This window comes from Odontesthes bonariensis, chromosome 5, assembly GCF_027942865.1.
Source record: "Odontesthes bonariensis isolate fOdoBon6 chromosome 5, fOdoBon6.hap1, whole genome shotgun sequence".
Classification (NCBI taxonomy): Eukaryota; Metazoa; Chordata; class Actinopteri; order Atheriniformes; family Atherinopsidae; genus Odontesthes; species Odontesthes bonariensis.
Genome location: NC_134510.1, coordinates 18,927,207 through 18,948,649, shown reverse-complemented (window position 1 = coordinate 18,948,649; position 21,443 = coordinate 18,927,207). Strand labels below are relative to the sequence as shown.

Sequence of the window (21,443 nt, the reverse complement as noted above, 5' to 3'; positions counted from 1 at the left end):
CTTCGTGAATTACTTTGGATGAGGAACCTCCTTTTTGTAATAAGTCTCTTCAGCCTTTATGTTATCAGGCCATGAGGAGATGGGTAATGTGAAGCGTTACTTGGCCCTTAGCTCCTATAAGATATTTTACAAAGAAATCCCACTTGTGCAGCATTACTAAGGAGATCAAATTATTGTCATTTGCAAAATCCTTCAATGCTTGTATTCAGGTTGAAATGTTGGAGATCGTATGAGTATTGGAAAAAAAATATGCGTCCCAAATACAACCTCTACTAAAAAAAAAACAGATTGACAGAGTATTATTCTTTTCAGCTGGCCTTTCACTTATGAGTTTGATGTATTAGTTTGGGAGCAGGACACAGCATTGACAGGTAGCCATTCACCTAATATCCTCACAGTTACACCTACAGTCAGACTGAAATCACTGATTACCCCCAACAAACATGTTTTTGGACAAGCGCACCGAGAGAAAACTGCCACAGGCACAATTTAAAAAAGAGTATATGCCAAATCCAAACTGAAAAGTTCCCTGATGGTGTCCTCTAACGGTAGAGGACATGCGCCAGAGTCCAATAAGTCCAGGCCTGATTCAAACATGGGCCAAGAACTAGTTTCTCTTGTGGGATTTCTGTAATATGTTTGGGATGTTGTGTTAAAGAATACCATTGTCATCTTGTCATTGAGTGTTTTACATGACTCGTATAGAGCTAATAGCCTATATTTCAACTTAAACACAACACATGGCAGCTGTGAGATTGAGAATCACCTAACATGTTGATAATAGTGCACATACTGTTTGAAAAATCATCATGCAGGGATGAAGCATTTTATTATGTAATTTGTCTTCCTGTTCAGTGTTCTAACTCATGCTTTTACAAACAGGTCTGCAATGATTGCATATTCCTAACCTATATGTCACTTCGTTTTTACTTTTTAAAACATTTTTTTATTTATTTCTTCACAGAGAAGGAAACATTTTTATGGTTTTCCAGGTCTCCTATGTAGGCACAAAAATACACTATATGGGTACAAAAATAAAACATGAAAAATATGGCAATTGCTCTTTTTTTTTATATGCTTGTAATAATACTAATGTTGTTATTTTTTTGGTATATTATCGTATTTCGTAGAGCCTCATAAAGCCTTAAATGTTTTTACACCACTCTGGTGTTTCGGTTCTGTTTCGAGTGTCCTTGATGCTCTCTTCTTGGGAAAATTGGCCACTTGCGCCACCCAGCGGCCTGACCGGGAACACGCAAGGCGTGACATGTGACGTCGCCTGTTTACAACTGCCAATGAACACGTGGCGAACTACATCTCGAGCTGTCATTGGTCAATTCAACCGTAGTATGGGTGGGGATTCATCTGTGAAAGACCAATGGTGTCGGGCATGTAAATTCCGTTCGAAAATTTCCCGGGAAATCTGAGTTTCGCGGGAGGGCTCTTGAGCGCGTAAACCGTATCCCTTCATTCATCAGGCCGTTTCCTGAAGCCATTTCTACACGGCTGAGACGAGAGTTGCGCTACTTTTAAATCCGTTGCATCTGCCTAAATGCACTTTCTTAGGGAAAAATACTTTTTAAAAGTCGATAATTCAGACATTCGTCTTTACTTCGGTCTGATTATTTTTGTAACTATTGCGACGGATTAGCAGCCATACGTGCTCGAAAGTTCAGAGACAAGAAAGGGGTTACCCCGAATACGCAAGATGAGAAGAGGGATCTCCTCGGCTCCGGACAAAGTGATTTTAGCAGGGGTTGGGGGCTCTCCTCTGGATAATAATATCATTTTAACAGCTCTCACGGATCGTTTAAACCCTGGTCAATCTAATGCTACGTATATCCAAATAATAACCACACCACCGCCTTGCAACGTTACACAGACATCAAATGTGTGTTTATCCGAGCCTCAGGTTAACAACATTTACACAACTCCACAACAAGCTGCAGCAAACGGAGCAGGACAACGACCCGCTCTTGGGAGACCGCCGGTAAAAATCTACACAGCCCGTATTAACACATTTAGCTTGCTACAACCAGACATAGGCACGACAAAATGTTAGCTTGCTATGCTAGCCGAGCTTGTTGTTCGGGCAGCTAACGTTAGCTACTTAGCCAAGGCATTCCCACGACTCAACCCTAGCGATGAAGCTAACTAACTACCGCTAGCTAAGTTACCCAAATAGGCTGGTTAAGTGTTTTGTTAACACGGGGGAGACTGAAAGCAAGTTTAAGTTAGTTTAGCGTTTGCAGAATTGCAGACCTGTCATCTAACAGCGAGCTAGCTAACTTCGTGGTGCTTTAGGGTCCGCTTCACCTTTGCAGCCAGATGGAAATATTGGTAAGAGATGAGTAACGTTAGCGTTGGCCTAGTAGCTTCTGTTGGTGTCTTTATTTGGGGTTGGTGGGGTTAGTGGGTTGCCTTGTCCGTAAGAGGCTCTAGTTCTAGCTTCATAAGAAGGTACGAGTTGTGAAACTTGTAAAAGCACGAGCTCTCGTATAGATGCAGCTCCACAGATGCAGTTTTGAAACTACTCATGGATTTCTCCAAGTCGTCTCTGAAGATGCAAGCCAACTTGGATCTAGCTCGAAAGTGTATTAGCTTTGAAGGCTAGTAGCATTATTGATAATGAAGGATTATAACTCGTTGTCCACATTGACGTGTGATTTGCACTAGTGTTTCTACGTGCTTCTCTTTGTTAATAAAGTGAGGTTGTGGTGCCTTTTCATGCCAAGTAAAGTGAAACTCGAGTTTGTTGCTTTGGAGGTGATTGCACGTTTCCTGTATTCTCAACATGCACAAACCACACGAATTAGTTAGAACAGCATTCAGGGTTTTGGCTCGTTCATTGCAGTTCATCTTTTATTAACCAAACCAGTCTGTATCTCAGGCTTTAGTCATGACCAGGCAGAGGGGTGAGGGGAGCTGCTTGCTGATTATAAAATGGCTGACACTTTGACTGTCAGAGGACACATTATTCCTTCTCAGTCTTGCACTAGATCAGTAATGAGATTGTATTGAGGATGAGCTGGAAAAGGATTTGAACATTTTATATTTCCTGGAAGTGAACTGATCTGCTCTCCAAGGAATTCGGAGAGTCGTGCAGTATACACCCATGTTGGCTGCACATTGTTGCTTGAAGACACCAAATAGGGTGGGTTCTTGGAACACACTGGTTGAGGAGTGTTCCTAAGTCCAGTGTTTCCAAATAAATTAGAACCAGGGATTTGGGTGCAGAGCTGCAGCCAAAACATGCAAGACAACAGGCTCTCAGGACCACGATGGGGAAATGTTGCACTATGTGTCGAGTATAATGTTGATTGTAAATTTGTCCGTGCAGATAAAGCAACACGCACTGACGGAGGAATAAAGTTGAGCATCTTGCAGGTCCTTTCATAATTGTTCTTTGATATTTGAGCTAATGGAAAAAAAAAAAAAAGTACCGAGGCAGCAACTTGACATGTGCTCTCATTCAAATTGAATGAGAGCCTGGTAGAACTGTGTCTTTTAATTTTCCGCCAGGAGTTGATTTGGGTTTTTGAAAACGCAGCCCATCCCTAGTTTTATGATTTGGTTATATTTGTGATTATAATGTCGTCTTTGGGTTAAAAAGAAAAGACAAAGCTGGGTCGGATCCGATCTTTAACGGTGTCGGGGATGGCTGTTTAGCTTGTGCTGCGAGGAAAATGTTCTTATCTGGGTTTTATTAATATAAACGGGAAATGACTTGATTTTGGCTCTCTGAGTACACTTGTGTTGTTTTCTTTGGCTCGACTGTGCAGCGTTTCGAGCCATCCCGACGATGTGACTCATTCTAAAGCTATTAGGAGTTGGGAAAGATGGAAATGGAGTTACCGTTACTGCTTATGAGCTGTACCACTACATGTGTGACGAACCGCCAACATTTCACATGAGGCATCGGCATTTTGATGTCAAATAAAAGTTATGTAGAAAGATTTAATCACGGATGTCCTTTCTCTTTACTTTTTTTTTTTTAATTGAGAAAAAAAATCGGTCCTGGGGTCATTAAGGCAGAAGAGAAATAGGACTGCAGAAATGTGGAATTTAATCAACAGCTGGTCCACATTTAACAAGTTCTGCAAGTCTTTTGGACTTGTTGTTATATCATGTGCACAATTTTTTTGTAGCATTATTGGGAGAGTCGCTGAAGAAGGACAGTTGCGTCATTAACTGTCAGATGGAATCGGTCATAACTGTCACCTGCCGAATATCTAAAGTAACCATATTTCATTTGATGTTTTGTTCCCTTAAAGGCGAAGAGGCGGTTGGCCCTCGATGATTCAGACCACCAGTACCAGTTGGAGTCGGCCAGAACTCCAAGAGGTAGAGGAGGAGCCGCGGCAGCCAATGGTGCACGGATAAAGACGCCGAGAAGTAAGAAGCAGATGTGTATTTTTGATTTTTATTTTTTTTTAAAGCGACGTCCTGTTTGTACGGCGCGTGTAGAGTTTAACAGTACAACGATTCAGGTTCATCCGGCACCAAGAGACGGTCCACAAGAAGCTTTTATACACCGCCTGGAAGACAGTGGCATTATCATGTTGAAGAGCGGTTTTACTTAGTAATGATCATAAAGGTTTCAGTAATAAGAAAGACTGAAATATGATAGACACATAGAAATTAAAGCGATCACCCAACGGCTCCCACTTTAGCGTAGAAATGTAGATTTCCAAATATTCAAATCAAACTTTGTGTCTTGATGTCCTGTCATATCAATGTATTTGTTATGTGAAAGTAACAAAACCTTTGTGTTTAGCCTGATATACGCACACTGTTTGAATGTGCTTTGCTGAACAGCTGTGTGTGTGTGTGTGTGTATTCAAACCATTGTTTTTAACACTGCGATGTCTCTGGTATTCGCCATAGATGCAAAGTTATGTCCTATCTCTCAGAAAGTGTACACGTGAGAGTTGACCAGTTGTAACTTAAAATGAAGTCACATTTTGGTTTCTGGTCATCACAACAGTCGAGCCGCGTTTCGAGAGTCTGAAACATTGCCTGCACATAAAAAGTGAGATGCGGCGAAAGGTGTATTGTTGCTGATATGAGGTCAGCAGGTTGACCGTCAAATGTTATAGGTGTGTATTTCGCCGAGAGCTGCTTCCCTGGCGATTAGCTCATGGGTAAAAAATAGGCACCGTAGCGAAACTCAAGATGACACGCGGCCGAGAGACACATTTCAGTGGGCTGGTGTGGATGCTCCGGTCTGGACTCGGACATGGAGGCAGAAATGAAAATCGCGACGTTCCGCCTCGTGAGAAGCTGGCGTTAGACTACTGCCTTCCAAGGACAGGAGCATATACTATCTGCATTGTATCGTTTCAACAGAAAAACTCATTCAAAGCCATCTTTTTTTAAGGAGGTTATTGGGGAAAATGATTGTAAATCGTCTCGGATTTGTCTGAATCGTGCTGTTGCGCCTCATACTGCTTTTGGCACCCGCTGCTCGGCCTTATAAGCCCGGTTTTCTTTCTTTTCTTTTTAATCCGGGGCAACTGTGGGATCCTTTGATGTGGATCTACTGCCACGTGGCTTGAGATGAAAAACAAAAAAAAAGCTTGAATTGCTTAATATGTGATTTTCCTATTTTTCGTCCACCCTCAGCGCCCAAATCTCCCCCAGAGAAGACGCGATACGACACTTCTTTGGGCCTGTTGACAAAGAAGTTTGTGGATCTGCTCGCTCAGTCTTCCGATGGTGTTTTGGACCTCAACCTTGCAGCTGAAACCTTACAGGTAATTTGATATCCAATAGTTTCACCTTAGGCCTTGTCTTTACGAGGTCATAAAATTAGGCAACTACAACTTCAGATGAGTCACCTATTGAATAGAACACGCTGTGTCATCAATTATTTAAGAGAAAACTAAGCTAAGATGCAGAAGTGGTGCAATCAGAAGTACACCTCGTGATTCAACGGAACCACCACTGGCAGCAAGAACTTGAAGTAATGGCTTTCAGTACGACGATATTTGTCTCTCAGATCACTGTGGAGGAATCTTGGTCCACTCCTCTTTACAACGTTGCTTCGGTTACATTCAGGATTGTAGGCTATCAGCCTTTCGGTCAGTTTTGTAGATTTGCTGGGGTACTTGGAATGATTGTCCTTTAGCAGGATTGAGTTTTTGGCTACATTTGAACTGTCAAGATGGCCTCGCATTTGACTGTAGAATAGTTTGGTATACAGAGGAGTTCATGGTTGACTCAATGGCCGCGAGGTGCCCAGGTCTACGAGCCCAGATCAAAACCCCTCCACCGCTGCGGTTGACAGTCGGTGTGAGGTTTTTGTGCAGAAATCTTATGTATGGTGCTCTGCGTTCTGACCACTTTGGGCTTGTCTGTGCAAAGGACATTTTTCAATCAGTCTCGTGGTTTTTTTCAGACGCCACTTTGCAAACCTAAGCCATGTTGTCGTGTTCTTTTTCTCCCGGTAAACCTTCCAAACAAGTCGTGTCTGTTCAGTCTTTGTCTGATTTTACTGTCATGAACTTAAATGCAAAGTGAGGCCTATAGAGTCTGAGATGTATCTTATTTTTTTGCAATTTCTCTGTACATCACCCTGTCTGACAGTGAGGTGAGCTTGCTGGGATGTCCCCTCTTTAGGACGATGGACTCCAGATTGTTTGGAAATGACCTCGCGGGTCTTCCCAGTTCTATAGGCCGGAGCAGTTGCTTCTTTAAGATCACCGCTGATGTCTTTCTTCCTTGGCTTTGCTCATACTTGCAGCACCTTGATTCTCTTCTCTCTCTCTTTTTTTTTTTAGCAATACTGATATGACCTCAGTCAATCTGGTGCATTTGAGAAACAGCACCTGAGCGCTGCTTAACCTCTTCATTCCTATGGAAGCAGTCAGGGTGTATTTAGTTTTTCACACACTGTTTTTTTTTCCCTAATTTTAAGTAAGAAAAGAAAAAGAAGCCTTCGGAGCGGTGTGTGTCTTTAGTGCTTTTTGATAGTATCATACAGAACAGGTGACAGAACGGCGACGGTGCGTTACACACAAAAAGAGACAGATGCTCCAGACGTTCCTGATGAGCGCTTGTCGACAAGGTGTGCGCGAGCCCTTGGAGATATTGAAGTTGCATGCTGAAGGCTTGACACCGACAACCGAAAATGTCATGCGAGATCATTCAGAAAATGCCATTGTGACACACGGTGTTAAATGTAAATTTGTGGATGCCATTGAGGTCAACGGGACGGCAAACATTTGTCTGGCCATATAGAAAAAGATTGAGCGGCACAAGATAAAGCTAGACGAGCGCTCAAATAGTGTTTCAGGTTGATGACACGGCGGGACGATGACCATACTCGGCACTCGCAAATCAGGAAAATGGTCGCATTGAATCACATGAACGCTGCATAGTCACAAATCTGATATATCTGGGACCTCATTCTGAAGTGACACACCTCTGATTTGAACATCAGTACTGATGGTCAGATATTTGTGTCAACACAGCCCAGAAAAAGTCAGATAGGAGATGGAGATGGAGATGCAGCCTGGTAACGTGAATGCAGCCTAAATATTCTAAGCTAGCTTGTGATGAATTGTTTATCGAGTAACCCGTGAAGTGTTTTCACTTTCCAACAACTCCTCAGTCGGCTCTTGATGTGCAAAGTTTCTTAAAATCAGTAAAAAAAAAAAAACAAGTTGTAAATACTGTTAACAGTGGTACTTCGTGGTTTCTTTCTTCACTGCTGTATGCAGGTAAATGGACTAAATGTTTAAGTGTAATCTGCATTTTCTTTCAGGTACAAAAAAGACGGCTGTACGATATCACGAATGTACTAGAAGGCATTCACCTTATCAAGAAGAAATCCAAGAACAACATTCAGTGGATGTAAGTGATGATGATCTGGGATATGCCTCCTTTGGATTTTAACACATTACTTTATTGAGAAAGTAAAGAGAGAAACATGATTAATTGCACTTGTTTGGATGTGGCTCCTGGCTTGTTCCATATCGCATCTCCTCCCTCTATTTCAGTTTGTTTTATGAAGGCACCTTAATGTGCTGCACTCCAGTTTCCTGTGTCCTCCTCTATTTGTTTGTCACACTCAAGTCTATGAATGGGAATTAACTACTCGTGGGTTTATGAAGTCATTTTGTGAAACGTATTACCCCACGTTTTGCTCAGTTGCTGTTATGAAGATGTTCTCTGCCTGTTTCGTTTTTGATTTTAAGACTCTGTGCTGTTTTCCGTGTCTTTTGAATGAGATCTGGTTGGCCTAAGGACACAAGCTCCTTGCAGAAATACATTTCCATTTCACTTACTTGACTTGTAAATGTCCACAGATAAAGATCTCTGAGATATTTTGATTTGTAGATCATTGTGGTTTACAGGAAATGGGATTACGGGAATCTGAGGATGTTGTTAAACCGAGAGCACTTCTATATGTTTTTAATCAAACAATCCCTCTGAGATATCTGCATGTAAGCAAGCTAGCCCCCCCCCCCCCTGAGGATTTACACTGGAACAGATGCTGAAAACCGAGCTCACACCCTGTTTTGCACCGTTGAAGCTACTGAATCAAATATCCGAATTACACGTTGCCAAGCTAGCTGCAGAAGAGTAGACTGAACTAGTACTAAAACGGCTCTAATTGGCTCTCCTCGCTCTCCTCTTGCTCACAGGGGCTGCAGTTTGTTGGAGGTAGAGGGGGCACTGAGCCAGAGACAAAGACTCACAGCCGAAGTTTCTGCTCTCGAGGAAGAAGAGCAGAGGCTCGAGCAACTCATCCAGAGATGCAGCCTCGATATGAGACACATGAGCGAGTTACCTGGCAACCAGAGATATCCTTTTTGTTTGTGGATCTGGCGATCCCTGAAGTCGCGGTAGCTCCGAGGTACCTTTCGTTTTGAAGGCAAGTTTTTAATAATCCATCAGGTAAATGGCATCAAAGAAGGGTTGTTTCTGAAATGTGTTCATAAGCACAGTTCATTATATTAGGGTTATTCTCATCTCAAAGCTCTACAAACTTCAGCAGTGTACTTCTTTAGCCCTTATTTGGAAAATCAGTAAAAAGATTCCAAGCTTATAGACAGGTCTTCATTTTCTAACACTCTATATAGAAAGGACCTCCCGTCACTCTTAACAGTCTCTTCAGTCACATGTTGTAGATGAAATGTAAAGTAGCAGGTTTTTGCTACCAGAACATGTTGCATATACACGCACGTTCGGCATCAACGTGTTCTATACTGGTGTTGGTTTTATTTCTTTAACACTCGAGTTTCCACATATGCTTATGTGACATACCAAGACATCAAACAGGTGGGGAGCCTCAGAGATCAGACTGTTATTGTCGTCAAAGCGCCCACAGACACCAAACTGGAAGTACCAGACCCTGATGAGGTGAGTGCACGTGCACAGAAACCCAAAGAACTCCGACTCTGTTGCAAAATTGATTGCATCCGTTAGGCCGAGTTACGAATTAGTTAGGTGCACCATTACGCGCAGAGACTCCAGGACACGGTGTGTGTATATGGTGGTAAGCACTGATGCATTGCGGTGGAAATGAGACTGGAAGTCTCATTTTGAACTGGAATTGCGCATCCTGTTGTGATTTGATCAGTTATTTCCTCTCTCCAGAGTTTATCTATACACCTGACCAGCACCAAGGGCCCTATAGAAGTCCTGCTGTGCCCAGATGAGGAGAATGACATCAGGAGTCCTGTGAAAAACTGCAACACAGATATCAATGGGAACTCGCCTTTCCTCAAAGTTGGTCAAGGTGCGTTGTGGTCAGACATCGGGTCTTTAATTCAGGAATCAATGTGGCACCTTTAAAAGAATCCATATGTAGTGAGTTTTATGTTTGTTTTATTTTTTTATTTTTTTGCGTCACCTTTCTGACCAGAGGAGTCTGAAAAAGTGTTGTCATACAAATACTCGTGAATATTCTTATGCCACCGTGCTGTATTTAGATTGTAGAACCTTTTTGTTGGATGTATGGTCATGAAGAGACTATACATAGTTTTTGTTGTTTTATTTCACAGATCCCAGCTGCACAACCATTTCTCCCAGCTCCTTCCTGTCCGCACCTGCCTCGTCCTCCGCCGTCTCCGTGACGACTCTCTCCCCCATCTCGTCCACTTACACCAGTCTTCTCCAGCAGACAGAGGACCCCATCCCGTCATCCTTGGGGCCTTTCTTAAACCTGGGGCCTCCCATGGAACAAGATGACTACCTTTTAGGCTTGGGAGACGACCAGGGAATTAGCGACTTGTTTGACGCCTGTGACTTTGATAAAATGCCCTCGCTTGGACTGGACGATCTCCTCTGCAGCTAGCATTTGCTAAAAGAAGATGGGAATGAAATGCTGAGGGGCTTCTCTGTCCCACAGGGGCTCAATGCCATGTTCTCAATGGTATGAATGATAAACAGCCCGGTCAGTGAGAAGCCTTTGCCGTCTTTTTCTTTCACTGGATGGTATCTAACACAGGCAGTATAAACATGAAGGGGAAGGGAATCCACCTCTCTGTTTGATGTAGTGTTCATGCCGCTGTACAGAGAGACTAACAAAGGCCCAACAGCTTGAAGGAAAACACTCCCACACCACCTGACATTATTACCACACATGTCCTGGTCGACAGGATTAGGTTTAGCGTATCAGTACGACTCAAAACCATACGTAGAAAGGAAGGAACCATACAAGGTTTATCTGCATATACCAGGCAGAGTAATCCAGGTAACCCTTAATGTGTTAATGCCATGTGTTGTGGGGGAGGTGGGGGGTCTGAAGATTTCTTATTGATTTCATTCTGTTACACCAATGATCTATGATTGAAAGCTTGTACTGTTGACTGTTAAAAAATTAGACATCTCTGTGTGCAAATGTAGAACAATTTAGAAATTAGAAAACTTTAAAAAGAGAACTGGGCGACTTCGGTGGGCAGGGTTCACGACTTGCAGTTAAATAACGGGTGGGTCGGGCAGGCCCAGGTTTTCGCTGACCTGTCCTCTTCGCACCTCCTCGGGCGCGCATCACGACCGCGTTGTGCACGTTCAAACGCCGCCCTCTGTCGGGAAGTTGCATGGGGGGTGGGATTGGACATGTTTTTGGAATACTATCAACGCGATTAACAAAGACGGGCGTACGTCCGCCTGTCGTCGGCGATAAAGGGGACAACTGCAAATCTTAACCGTGCAATGACGTGAACGAAAATGCCGGCCGTTAAAAAGAAAGGAGAGAAGTGGGGGGGAAAAAACAGTTCTGTCTTTCAGAAACTAGAAACCGTCGTTTTGTTGCAAACGAAGCTCGGAAAAGCCATCGCCCCTCAGGCGCGGGGAGTTTATAGAAATCACCTGATGTACTTAGATGAGTCAGCTCTGTGAGGACACGTGTAAACGTTAACTTGAAAATGACTTCCTACACTTATTTTAATCATTTCAGGACTCCTTTGAGCGAGCTGCCTTCCTACCTGTCACCACAACCAAAACACCCCACCCCCCCAATAATAAGATACCTCCTCAGTGAGACTGTGCGGGGCAGGTTCCATTAAGAATCACTTTGCACTGCCTGTTCAGCGTGTACGGAGACGGCCAGGTTCAGTTATTTTAGGTTCGAGAACTTGAGTATTTTAATTGATTTTTAAAACTTAATGACGAAAGAAAATACGGTCAACGTAGAAACAAAAGATTTTTTTATTTTTATTTTTTTCCCCTACTAACAAGAAAAGAGACAAAACAAAGAAGAAATTATTAAGAAAAACAAGCCGCTGATATACGGTTTAAACAAATTCACTGTCATTTATACTTTGAGTGTTGGAAGAGTCACAGAATTTACAAATTGGTTCAAGAGAAGCTTGGATTACATGCTGAGGTAGTAGCTGCGAACACGTCTGAAGCCCCAGCTTTTAGGATCACAGGTAATCTTTCTGCTGCTAGTGTCGATGCCCCCTCCCACACATACACACACCCCACCCGATTTGTGTACGCTTGAGTGTGCGTCTGCAGTGTGAATGAATTGTTTGACCGGCTCGCTGAAGAATTAAGCCGGCCGTGCATAATTTTTTCAAATTTTATTTTATTTTTTTTAAATTTTCTTTTCCAATGCACAAGGTACTGTAGGCTACCTCTCACTAAATGTTGAACAAAAGTAATAGGGCGTAGAGGTCGATGCCATAATGTGTGTGTGAGTCTTTTGGAATTCCCTTTTGTTGTAGAAATTGCCTTTTGTATTATTTAGCAGTTGCGTCGAATCGTACGTCCCCTGAAATTTGGTATAGCTCTGGTCATAAAGTCGTTTAATGACTTCTTCACATTTCAAATGAAACCTCAAAAAACAAAAGTAAGCATCTCTTGGACAGCCCCCCCCCCCCCCCCCCCCCCCCCCCGAAAAAGCAGGACACTTTCATACTCGCATGCAGTTATTCATTCACGTTCAACCTTGTCTCGCCATCAAAAGACATCGGGTCTGCACGGACCACTGAGCCAGGATCAGATATTATGTTTGTCCGCAGCCGAGGCGTCTAAAGAGTTTTCCTTTGTGACACCATGTTTCACAAAAGGGAGTCTGTAAGACTTTTTAGAATTTACATTGGGAGAGTGTTTCAGTCTGTTGACTGTAAAATGCAACCCAGTCAGTCGAGCAGAGGATTCGGCCTCCTTGTGAGCATCGTGGCGCAGCCGGAAATGTGCGAAACTGACTTGAATGCACAGAAATGTCCTTATTTATGGACTACAATTTGTCTATAGGTCTATTTATTTCATTTAACACGTATTGAAAATTATTTTCACCCCTTCCTTTTTTTTTTTTGACATTCTCTCAATTTTCTCAAGCAACCAGAATCTAGTTGAATTATTATAAGCTGGTGGAAACATGTTTTTTTCTTTGTTGGGAAAGAGAAACCCCTTTTCCATAAATGCTAGATTTTAATGCTCCACTAAAGGTAGTGTTTTGTATAATGGGTGACATAAAATTGCAGCTTGTTGTTTTCTATTGTATGATTCTGACGTGTGATTAGATGTTGCAGTTATTTGGCTTAAAAATGATTACGATAGTCCAGATCGAAACAGCAGTGTTCTTCCGGATGTGGTTTTATTCTTCAGCTGTTACCAAATACAAATGACTTATCCATAAGTACTCTGTAAAGATTATGTGGAAAAAGCAACCATTTGAGAGGAAGACTTGACTGTAACATGACAATTTTTGCTGCCTGGTTCCACTAACTACTGGAAGAAAAAAAGAAATTGCAGTTCGAATGCATGGGTGAAAGTGCTTTTGAATGTTAAAAGTAAACTAATTGGATGTTTTTTGATGTGTCTTGAGTTACGAATTGTTTCTGCATCATTTTAATGAATTTGAGTTGTTTGTGTGTAGTGTGTGTGTGGGGGGTGGGGGTTTGAGTTAAATGGATTATTTTTTTCTTTTGTACTCTGGGCATTTGTAATTGAAGAAAAAAATAATAAAGGCAATCTAAATAAGGAAGTGTTTAATTTCCTGTCTTTTTGGTCAGTTTACATCATAGTGGTGAGTAAATATTGGATAAAAAAGATTCTCCTGACTGCCTACACCATAAAGGGGAAAAGCGGCAGGACGGAGCAGAAACTGAACCATGGTTTTAACCATCCTTTTATCGTTCAGAAACGCGCCTCCAATGTGGTCAAAAGTGCTTGTCAACATACACAACGCACGTTTATCTCGTTTGTCCCTCTTCACCTTCCGTACACGAACAAGTATGGCGGTCTAAGAGTTTTGACAACTGCTTTTGTTGTGTAAATAACGACAAACTATCCGTTTTTACAGTATAATTTTCTCGGGATTTAAATCTGTCGGATTTGATAACCCCATTGCAACCAAGGTAACGGACATTAATCGCATCTTCATGGGTGTGTTTGTACAGAATTGGTGGCACGTGGGTAGTGCTTTGCTAACGCGGCTAGTCAAGCTAATAGTTCGCCTGGCAGTGTTTCCCAAGAAAATATGACGATAATTGGCTAGATATCCAGCAAATTTGGGGTTTACACAGGTGGTTCTCATTTATATCAGTCAACGCTCATATTGTCCACCTAGTGTATGCATGCGGTTAAGTTACAGGTGAGAAAAAATGTTCGGCTTGGAAGGTTAATGTAAGGCAAGCAGTCACCTCTTCTTAAACAAAGTATATTTGCATTATTTGGATGTGGTGTTGTATGCAGTCAGTCAACAATAACAGTAAAGACCGGGTGAAACAGTTCCACCGAACAAGTTCTCGAAACGAGAACATAATATGCGGGTTTTTTTCTAAAAAATGAACAACATAAACATTGGCCAGAAATGCAGCTACTGGCCTGGGAAAGTGACTGCAGCAGCCAAGATACGCTTAAAGTTGACTGCTGTTGACATCCTGAAGGATGCAGAGCAACTTTCAGCCCAGACCTAGAGAAAAACCATCGGACCCCTGGTTCTTCCTGCTGCTGTCAAGTGAGGTCCGACAGAAAAGGCTTATTTTGTAAGGCTGATACATCGTCAGTTTAGTAAACCACAAACGAGAAAATAATACAGTGCGAGAAACTTGTCACCTGAGCGATCGGACATATTTTCTTAAGAATGAGTTAACTGAGTTGCAAAACATTTTCGGATGATTTCTCTATCAGTCAGTTCATTGATAATCTGATGTTATTTCCAACCGATCAGTGTTACGGCCATTATCAGTGAACAGCTGTAAGATGCCCCCTCACTGTGAGGTCTTCACATTTAACAGTGTCTAACTTTACTTTTGCAAACAATTCAACCAATGTGTTATGTATTGCACTTGCAAACTAAAAGTGAAGTTAAAGAAGTATCATGTAGCGTCTGACCTGATATAGTTTCATTCTTGCCTTTATAATTTGTATAATCCAAGTAGGCCGATAAGATGCATGATAAAATGATATACTTTGCCACAGTTTTAACTCAAAGTCTTCATCTGATTTTTGCAGCTCATCATGCCGTCGGCCTGTGACTCTTTGATCGAAGACATTGAGGACATGGTGTCTTCCAGTGACCCCACTCCTCACGAAAGGCAGTCAGCCAGAAAGAGTATTCTGCCAAGGTCCAGAAAGAAGAAAGAGCTTCAGAGCAACGAAGAACTCCATGCTGACAGGTATGACAAATGTTTGATCTGATCGCATGATAAAGAATTGAACCTCTGTTCAACTGTGCCTACGAACAGTGATGGTATACCTGGGTAACACAGCAGAGAAGCTGTTTCAGTCATTCGTTCATTCAAGAAAAACGTAGATTCCATAAGTTAATCTAATTTTTCTTTGTAAAAAAGAAAGAAAAAAAAAAGATGGATTCCACAGCACCTCCTCTATCTTAGAGTGAGTCAGGAGTGTGTTTAGTTGGAGGCTTACAGGAGGTCACTCCTGCCCAAAGCTATAACTAAACACATTGTTGTTTTAGCCGTGACTCACAACTGTTTTGGATTCTTTATGCTGCAACAAAAGTATTATCCTATTACACAAAGCAGTTTCTAATCTGGATTTTAACCGTTGTTGTTAAAGGGGAAGTTTTTTTGTTTTTTTTAAACCTGGACCTTATTTCTGGCATAAAATACGTTCATCTACTCACCGATAACAGTTTGGTGAAAGTCGGCGTCCTTCGGACACCATTTAGATCACTCGAGATCTGCATATATCCATATAACGGGAGAGAATGGGGCATTGACAACACAGCCTCTAAATAAGGCATTATCTGTCTTTATTTCACCAACACTTTGAGACGAATGAATGAACGCGTACTATTGCACTGTTAGTTCAGAGCTGCCGTGTTGTTGTTATTGGGGGCTATAGGGGAACTTATGGGGGCTTTCTACAAATGCCTCTAGTGGGATGACTTTGTCGACGTGTGCCGCTGCAGCACAGCTCATTCACTCTGATAAGGACGTCCATCGTACTCAAAGTCGTCGTCCACGCCGTCAAAATGTGATAAATATTCTGCCATGTTGCACAAAACTAGCAGTAGCAAACTCTGTGTGAAGTTAGCCGACTGTCACAGAGCACGGAGTAAATGAGCTGTGCAGCAGCGGCGTGCGGTGATGACGTCATTCCAGTAGATGCGTGTGTAGAAAGTGGGGATGTCCAGATCAGGTTTTTTTTGCCGCCGAGTCATTTAATTTTGAGTATCTGCCGATACCGAGTCCCGATCCGATACTTCTACAGGACATTAAAAAAATTAAGAACGGCGCAGAAACAGATCCAGGATGTCCCTGATTTTTTTATTTTTATTTTTTTTTAATTCACTTATTTTATCATTTAACAGTTATAAACAAGAGCACTTCTGTGAGGTAGCTTGAACAAAAAAGTAATCAAGTAATAAGTAGTAAGGCCAGTAATGTGCTTTTCGGAACTGCACTCCTAATTCTTGCTCTCCTCCTCTGGCTTCACAGAAGGAAATGTACGTTTTTCTTAATGAAAACCAACATCTACCTGGTCAGGTTTGAGCCTGTTCCTGTTCTCATCAAGGATTTTAGCGATGTCCTTGCCACCTCTTGAAATCCAAAGTTTGCATATCTCACAGTTTGCAATCGCAACGTTTTTGTCATCCACTTTAAAATACCTCCACACTGCAGACATTCGCGCCCCCAGCTTCATGCTGCTGCCGTGTTCTGCTTCGCTTTACGGCACGCAGCAAAGTGACGTCATGCCGCATGCGTTGTTTCTGTGTGGAGTTGAGACCATAGACATAAAAATTCGGGGAGTTATGATTATTGTAGTTGGGGATATACACCTTCCTCAGTCAAAATGCAATGCGGAGGCATTGGAGACCCATCCAAGATGGCGGCCGCGCTTATACGTCAGCTCCAATAGGCGGCATCAGTCTATGAGGCGTGTACGTATATTATGTCTATGGTTGAGACGGTCTGACGGTACCACCACATAACAGTAAATACTAAGCTGTTATTTTTTCCCATTTGTTTGGAAATATTATAGTTCTGATAAAAAAATAAATAATGGGAATAAATATCAGGCATGAAAATGGGTCAGGGGTTAAAAAGGTGAGAAGAGCGCGCGCGCGGCCCAGGGGGCGGGGTATGACGAGCTTTGTTCACCAACATTGTTTCACTGATCTGCAGGCGCCAAACACACACACACATTTTCTGGAAAACATCCCCTATGTTGAAGGACACCTCCTGCCCCTTCACGCAAACCTTTCCCTCAAGTTTGACCCAAGCCCATCTCCAGTTGCACTTGATCCCTGAGTCTATCTGCTTCACAGCTGCAGCATCCTCCTCTGTTAATACACTCATCCTGCAAGAATATTTTGTGTTAGTTCAAATTGAACATCAGTATTAACTGTAAACAGGGCTTGAAATTAACTTTTTTCACCACCACCCAAAATGACAAGAAGATATTAATGTTACTAGCCAAACACAAAATGGCTAGTACAATTTCTTTTCTACCAGCCACACTAAGCTTAAATTTACCACCATTGGGCCAGTGTTAAAAGAAGAGCTGGTTTCTGTAACATGGTTACCCAGATGTCAGAACAGTAATTGGTCGTAAGCAAATGTCACTCTTAATTTATATTAGTTGTGTGGTGTCATAACACTAGCACTTTTGAGAGCAAATAGAATGGCCAATCACTGTTTCTCACATTTGGATAGAACTAACCACTGGACTACCAGATATCATTTCACCCTGGTGTTTAATTTAGAGTGAGACGGGCGGTGTTCGCTATTTTTAGGCGGCTTGAAACCATTACATTTCAATGAATCAATAAATAACATTACTGGCGACCAGTGTTTCTGTTACGTAGCGTTAAAAACAAGCTTGACACTAACTGTATTAACAATATCGAGCGAACAGGAGCTAATCATTTCTACCGGAGCTTTAGCTAGCTCTCACGGTGTTCAAGACAAGTTGTAGCGAACAGTGAAAGTTCTTAACCCATGTCAAGAGAGCTCCTCAGTTGAAAAAAAACAATCTCGGCTTTCTAACTATCAAAAAACGCCCAAATCAAGTCTGCTGTTTTTTAAAACCATCCAGCGTGAACAAGGAATTTCTCCATTCAACACCACTAAGCTTAAGGCTGAGTTATACTTCTTTTAACTGCCCTTGCGCTTTCTTCTTGCGCGTATGTTAATGGCTCGAGACGTTTATACTTCATTTAGCTTTGTCGGCGCTTGCGTGTGCTGCGTGGCGATTCACTGCCAGGAGAGTAGGTGGAGTAGCGGGTTTTTTAAATGACAAGCCTACTATGATGAAAGGAAATTCACCGCCAGGACCTCTTCGAGTGATTCATGCTTCTTCTTCTTGTAAATAGCTGGTATTTTGTCAGATTTTCAACACCTTGGGGGTCTAAACGACTACTTTCTCGCCTGAAAATGTTTCAAATGTTGCTAAAGTTATATATTTACAGAGTTTATAGCTTAAGGGAAATCAGCTTTTCAGGCTGGCTGATTTCGGCTCGGGCAGGAGTGAAGTGCGCTGTGTGTAAACGCTCTGCATGCTGTCTGATCGATGAGTATGTCGTTTTCAAGTAGTAGGCTTGCGTCTTTTCTTGCGTGAAGTTTAGAAAATTGAGGTGACACACGCAAGCTCGCAATGGGGGGCTTGCAACCGCGCAAGGGCTTGCGTTTCTTCTTGCGTCTTGCTTTGCGTCTTGCGTTACCGACTATAAACCAGGCTTTAGTTTCCATATCACTTGTCTCGCAAAAGCAGGCTAGCAGGTAACAACTAGTATTTAACATCTGTAGCCGTCATGAGCTAGATAACGTGTTGCCCTAAACTTGATTTTCAGCACGCATGTTAGAATAACATTTATGTACACGTTTGCCACAGTAAGCGACTTACCTTCCATCAGTCAGTTTAGATCCAGCGGGAAATGAGGTTGCCATGTCAATCAATAAAAATGTGACTTTGCTGTCTGAATCAGTGGAATATTCGTAAGCGAGGACTGGCAACCAGGAGTGGGTTGTACCAGCTGATCAGAACACCAATAGAAAAGAAGCGCTAGTTATTAATAGCTATTAATCTCGATTGGCTGTAACCATTTGTATGCGTCAGTGGATGTACCCCCCCCCCCCCCCCCCCCCCCAAAAAAAAAAAAAAAAAAACTCTTCGGATCTACACGATTCACACAAGTCACCTATTTTGGGACCAAAACGGCGAATTTCGCCGAAAGGTGAGGGATTTTCATGCCTGAAATATACATATATAGATAGGCTATATATCCGATCGGGATGAAACGTCCGATTCCGATCGAGTCAGAAACCACGTGATCGGATCGGGACATCCCTAGTCGAAAGCCCCCCATAAGCCCCTGATATCCCCGGATACAAACATCACGGAAGCTCTGAACTAACAGTGCAATAGTACGCGTTCTTTCATTCATTGGTCTTAAAGTATTGGCGAAATAAAGACAGATAATGCCTTATTTAGAGGCTGTATTGTCCATGCCCTGTTCTCTCCCGTTATATGGATATACGTGGATCTTGATTAATCTAAATATCTTCCGAAGGACGCAGACTTTCACCAAACAGTTATCGGTGAGTAGATGAACGTATTTTATGCCAGAAATAAGGTCCAGGTTTAAAAAACTCTAATTCCTCCTTTAAATCCCGGGTGAATGAAAATGTCCTTAAGTTTAATGATGCTAATTTGGAGTTTTATTCTGTTAGGACCCCAAAATCTTTCGGTTCTATTGGTTCTAATCTCGGCAGTCTTTAAAACATCTGCTAAAACTGCTAAAAAGCTAGGGGTAATATTTGACTTGAACCTTAGTTTTGATGCTTAACTCATGTTTTTCAGTCAATCTCCAAAATCAGGTCATTTTGTTCAGCCGCTGACTTACAGAAAGCTATGCGTGCTTTTGTCTATTTTCACCTGAACAACCGCAGAGTATCAGCCAAGGCTCACTGTTGACTCTTGTTGATTCCAAATGCTGCAGCTGGGCTTACTACTGGGACAAAAAGCCATGAACACATCACCCCTGGGCTTGGCTCCCTGCTCTGGCTCCCTGTTATTTTTCATAACGATTCCTAAATCTTACTGCGCCCTATCAAAGCCTTAAACGGCCTTGCCCCAAGATACATCTCAGACCTAATGACCTGGTATTTTATCGCCTAACGATTGAGATCCACAGATACTGCCCTAACTATTCCCACTCAACAGTTTGTTAAAAAGACAACCCCCCAATCTTGTTGAACTTTTTGCCCACTGAAGTCAGGCACACTAAGTCAGTAGCTAACTTCACATGAACTTCACATGAGAGAGCTTTTGGCTTGATAAATTTCTTACCCATTTTTCGTTTTTGATTAATATCAATCTGACACCAACTGTCGAGCGCCGTGGTGGAGGGAGGATGATTTTGAATTTTATTTTATTTTTTTTTACAGCCACAGGAACTGGGCACCTCGCAGTCATTAAGTCAACTGTGAGCTCCTCTGTAAACCAAAGTAATCTTAAAGGTCAAATGAGAGGCCGTCTGTCTGACAGCTACAGCTTGGCTTAAACTGGGTTGTGCGCAGGGCAATGATCCCAACAACACCAGCACATTTCTGACAAAAACGATTGAATAAGAAAAGCGTCAAGGTGTCGCAAATTCCAGACCTCTGCCTGATAGAAAAACCTGCTGGGACCCACGAACCTCAATGAGCTGAAGGAATGATGCAAAGATAAATGCTGAAGACAAAATTCCTTCTCAATCATATGAAAGACTAATAAATTCATAGTGAATATGATTACTTCAAGCTATTGATTCCACAAGCTATTTGTATATGCGTATGTATTTTCCACAGGCCTGCAATCCTTCCTTTTTTTTTTTCCAAGAGGAAAAAAGCGTCACTGCAATATGACATGTTTTGATTGATACTCGTCTGAGGTCGTTTTTAACCAAAGTTTAAGCCTTCACTGGCAGAAGATGATATTTTTTACTATGTCCTGATACCTAAAAATCTTGGAAGCGAAGAGACGTTTCCCTTTCCTTCATCACGTGACTGCATATTTTAGGATTTAAACACGACACATAAGGAGACAAAATGAACTGTCATCTTTTTTTAGTTTGATTCCTGGAACCCAAAAGATCTGGATGAGAACATGGGGCTGCAGTCATAACAACTCAGATGGAGAGTACATGGCTGGACAGCTCGCTGCCAGCGGATACAAGATGACTGGTAAGAGATGTTCCATTGCTGTTGTTTATCTTATGAGTAAGTCTATTGACTGCAGGTCACAAAGCAACATACCGCAAATAGAAACATTTCTGAAATCATAACATAAGTGTATAGATGGATATAAGATGCATATATGAACATACTGCTCAAATAGTCATTTGATGCATTTTATTGGTTGTTTTTAGAGTTGCAGTCAATAATCTTTTTGAACACAAGGGGGCAGTCTTGGATTGAAAGTAGGCTGTGCGAGCTGTATCACCTGTATTCCAGTGGGGTACTTTTTCTTCCCCCTGAATTGAGTCGACCAAATTGTGTAACGCCAGTGGTAAACTTGAACAAGCAGAT

General features: G+C 42.1%; 2 protein-coding genes across 2 annotated transcripts in view; both read left to right on the top strand.

Moving 5' to 3' along the window:
- Window positions 1-1,491: 1,491 nt before the first annotated feature.
- On the top strand, window positions 1,492-12,332 carry LOC142379818 (transcription factor E2F3-like). Its single transcript, XM_075465110.1, has 8 exons — window positions 1,492-1,990; window positions 4,275-4,395; window positions 5,626-5,756; window positions 7,769-7,857; window positions 8,652-8,814; window positions 9,259-9,369; window positions 9,607-9,748; window positions 10,014-12,332. The coding sequence occupies exons 1-8, from the start codon at window positions 1,709-1,711 to the stop codon at window positions 10,304-10,306; spliced, it is 1,332 nt and encodes a 443-aa protein (XP_075321225.1). The 5' UTR covers window positions 1,492-1,708; the 3' UTR covers window positions 10,307-12,332.
- A 1,347-nt stretch (window positions 12,333-13,679) lies between these two features.
- cdkal1 (CDK5 regulatory subunit associated protein 1-like 1) overlaps window positions 13,680-21,443 on the top strand; it is a 224,029-nt gene continuing 216,265 nt past the window's right edge. The window contains exons 1-3 of the mRNA XM_075465108.1: window positions 13,680-13,820; window positions 14,920-15,083; window positions 20,986-21,098. Of these exons, the coding sequence (XP_075321223.1) occupies window positions 14,926-15,083; window positions 20,986-21,098 (271 nt within the window). The 5' untranslated portion in view covers window positions 13,680-13,820; window positions 14,920-14,925. The remainder of the gene's footprint in view (window positions 13,821-14,919; window positions 15,084-20,985; window positions 21,099-21,443) is intronic.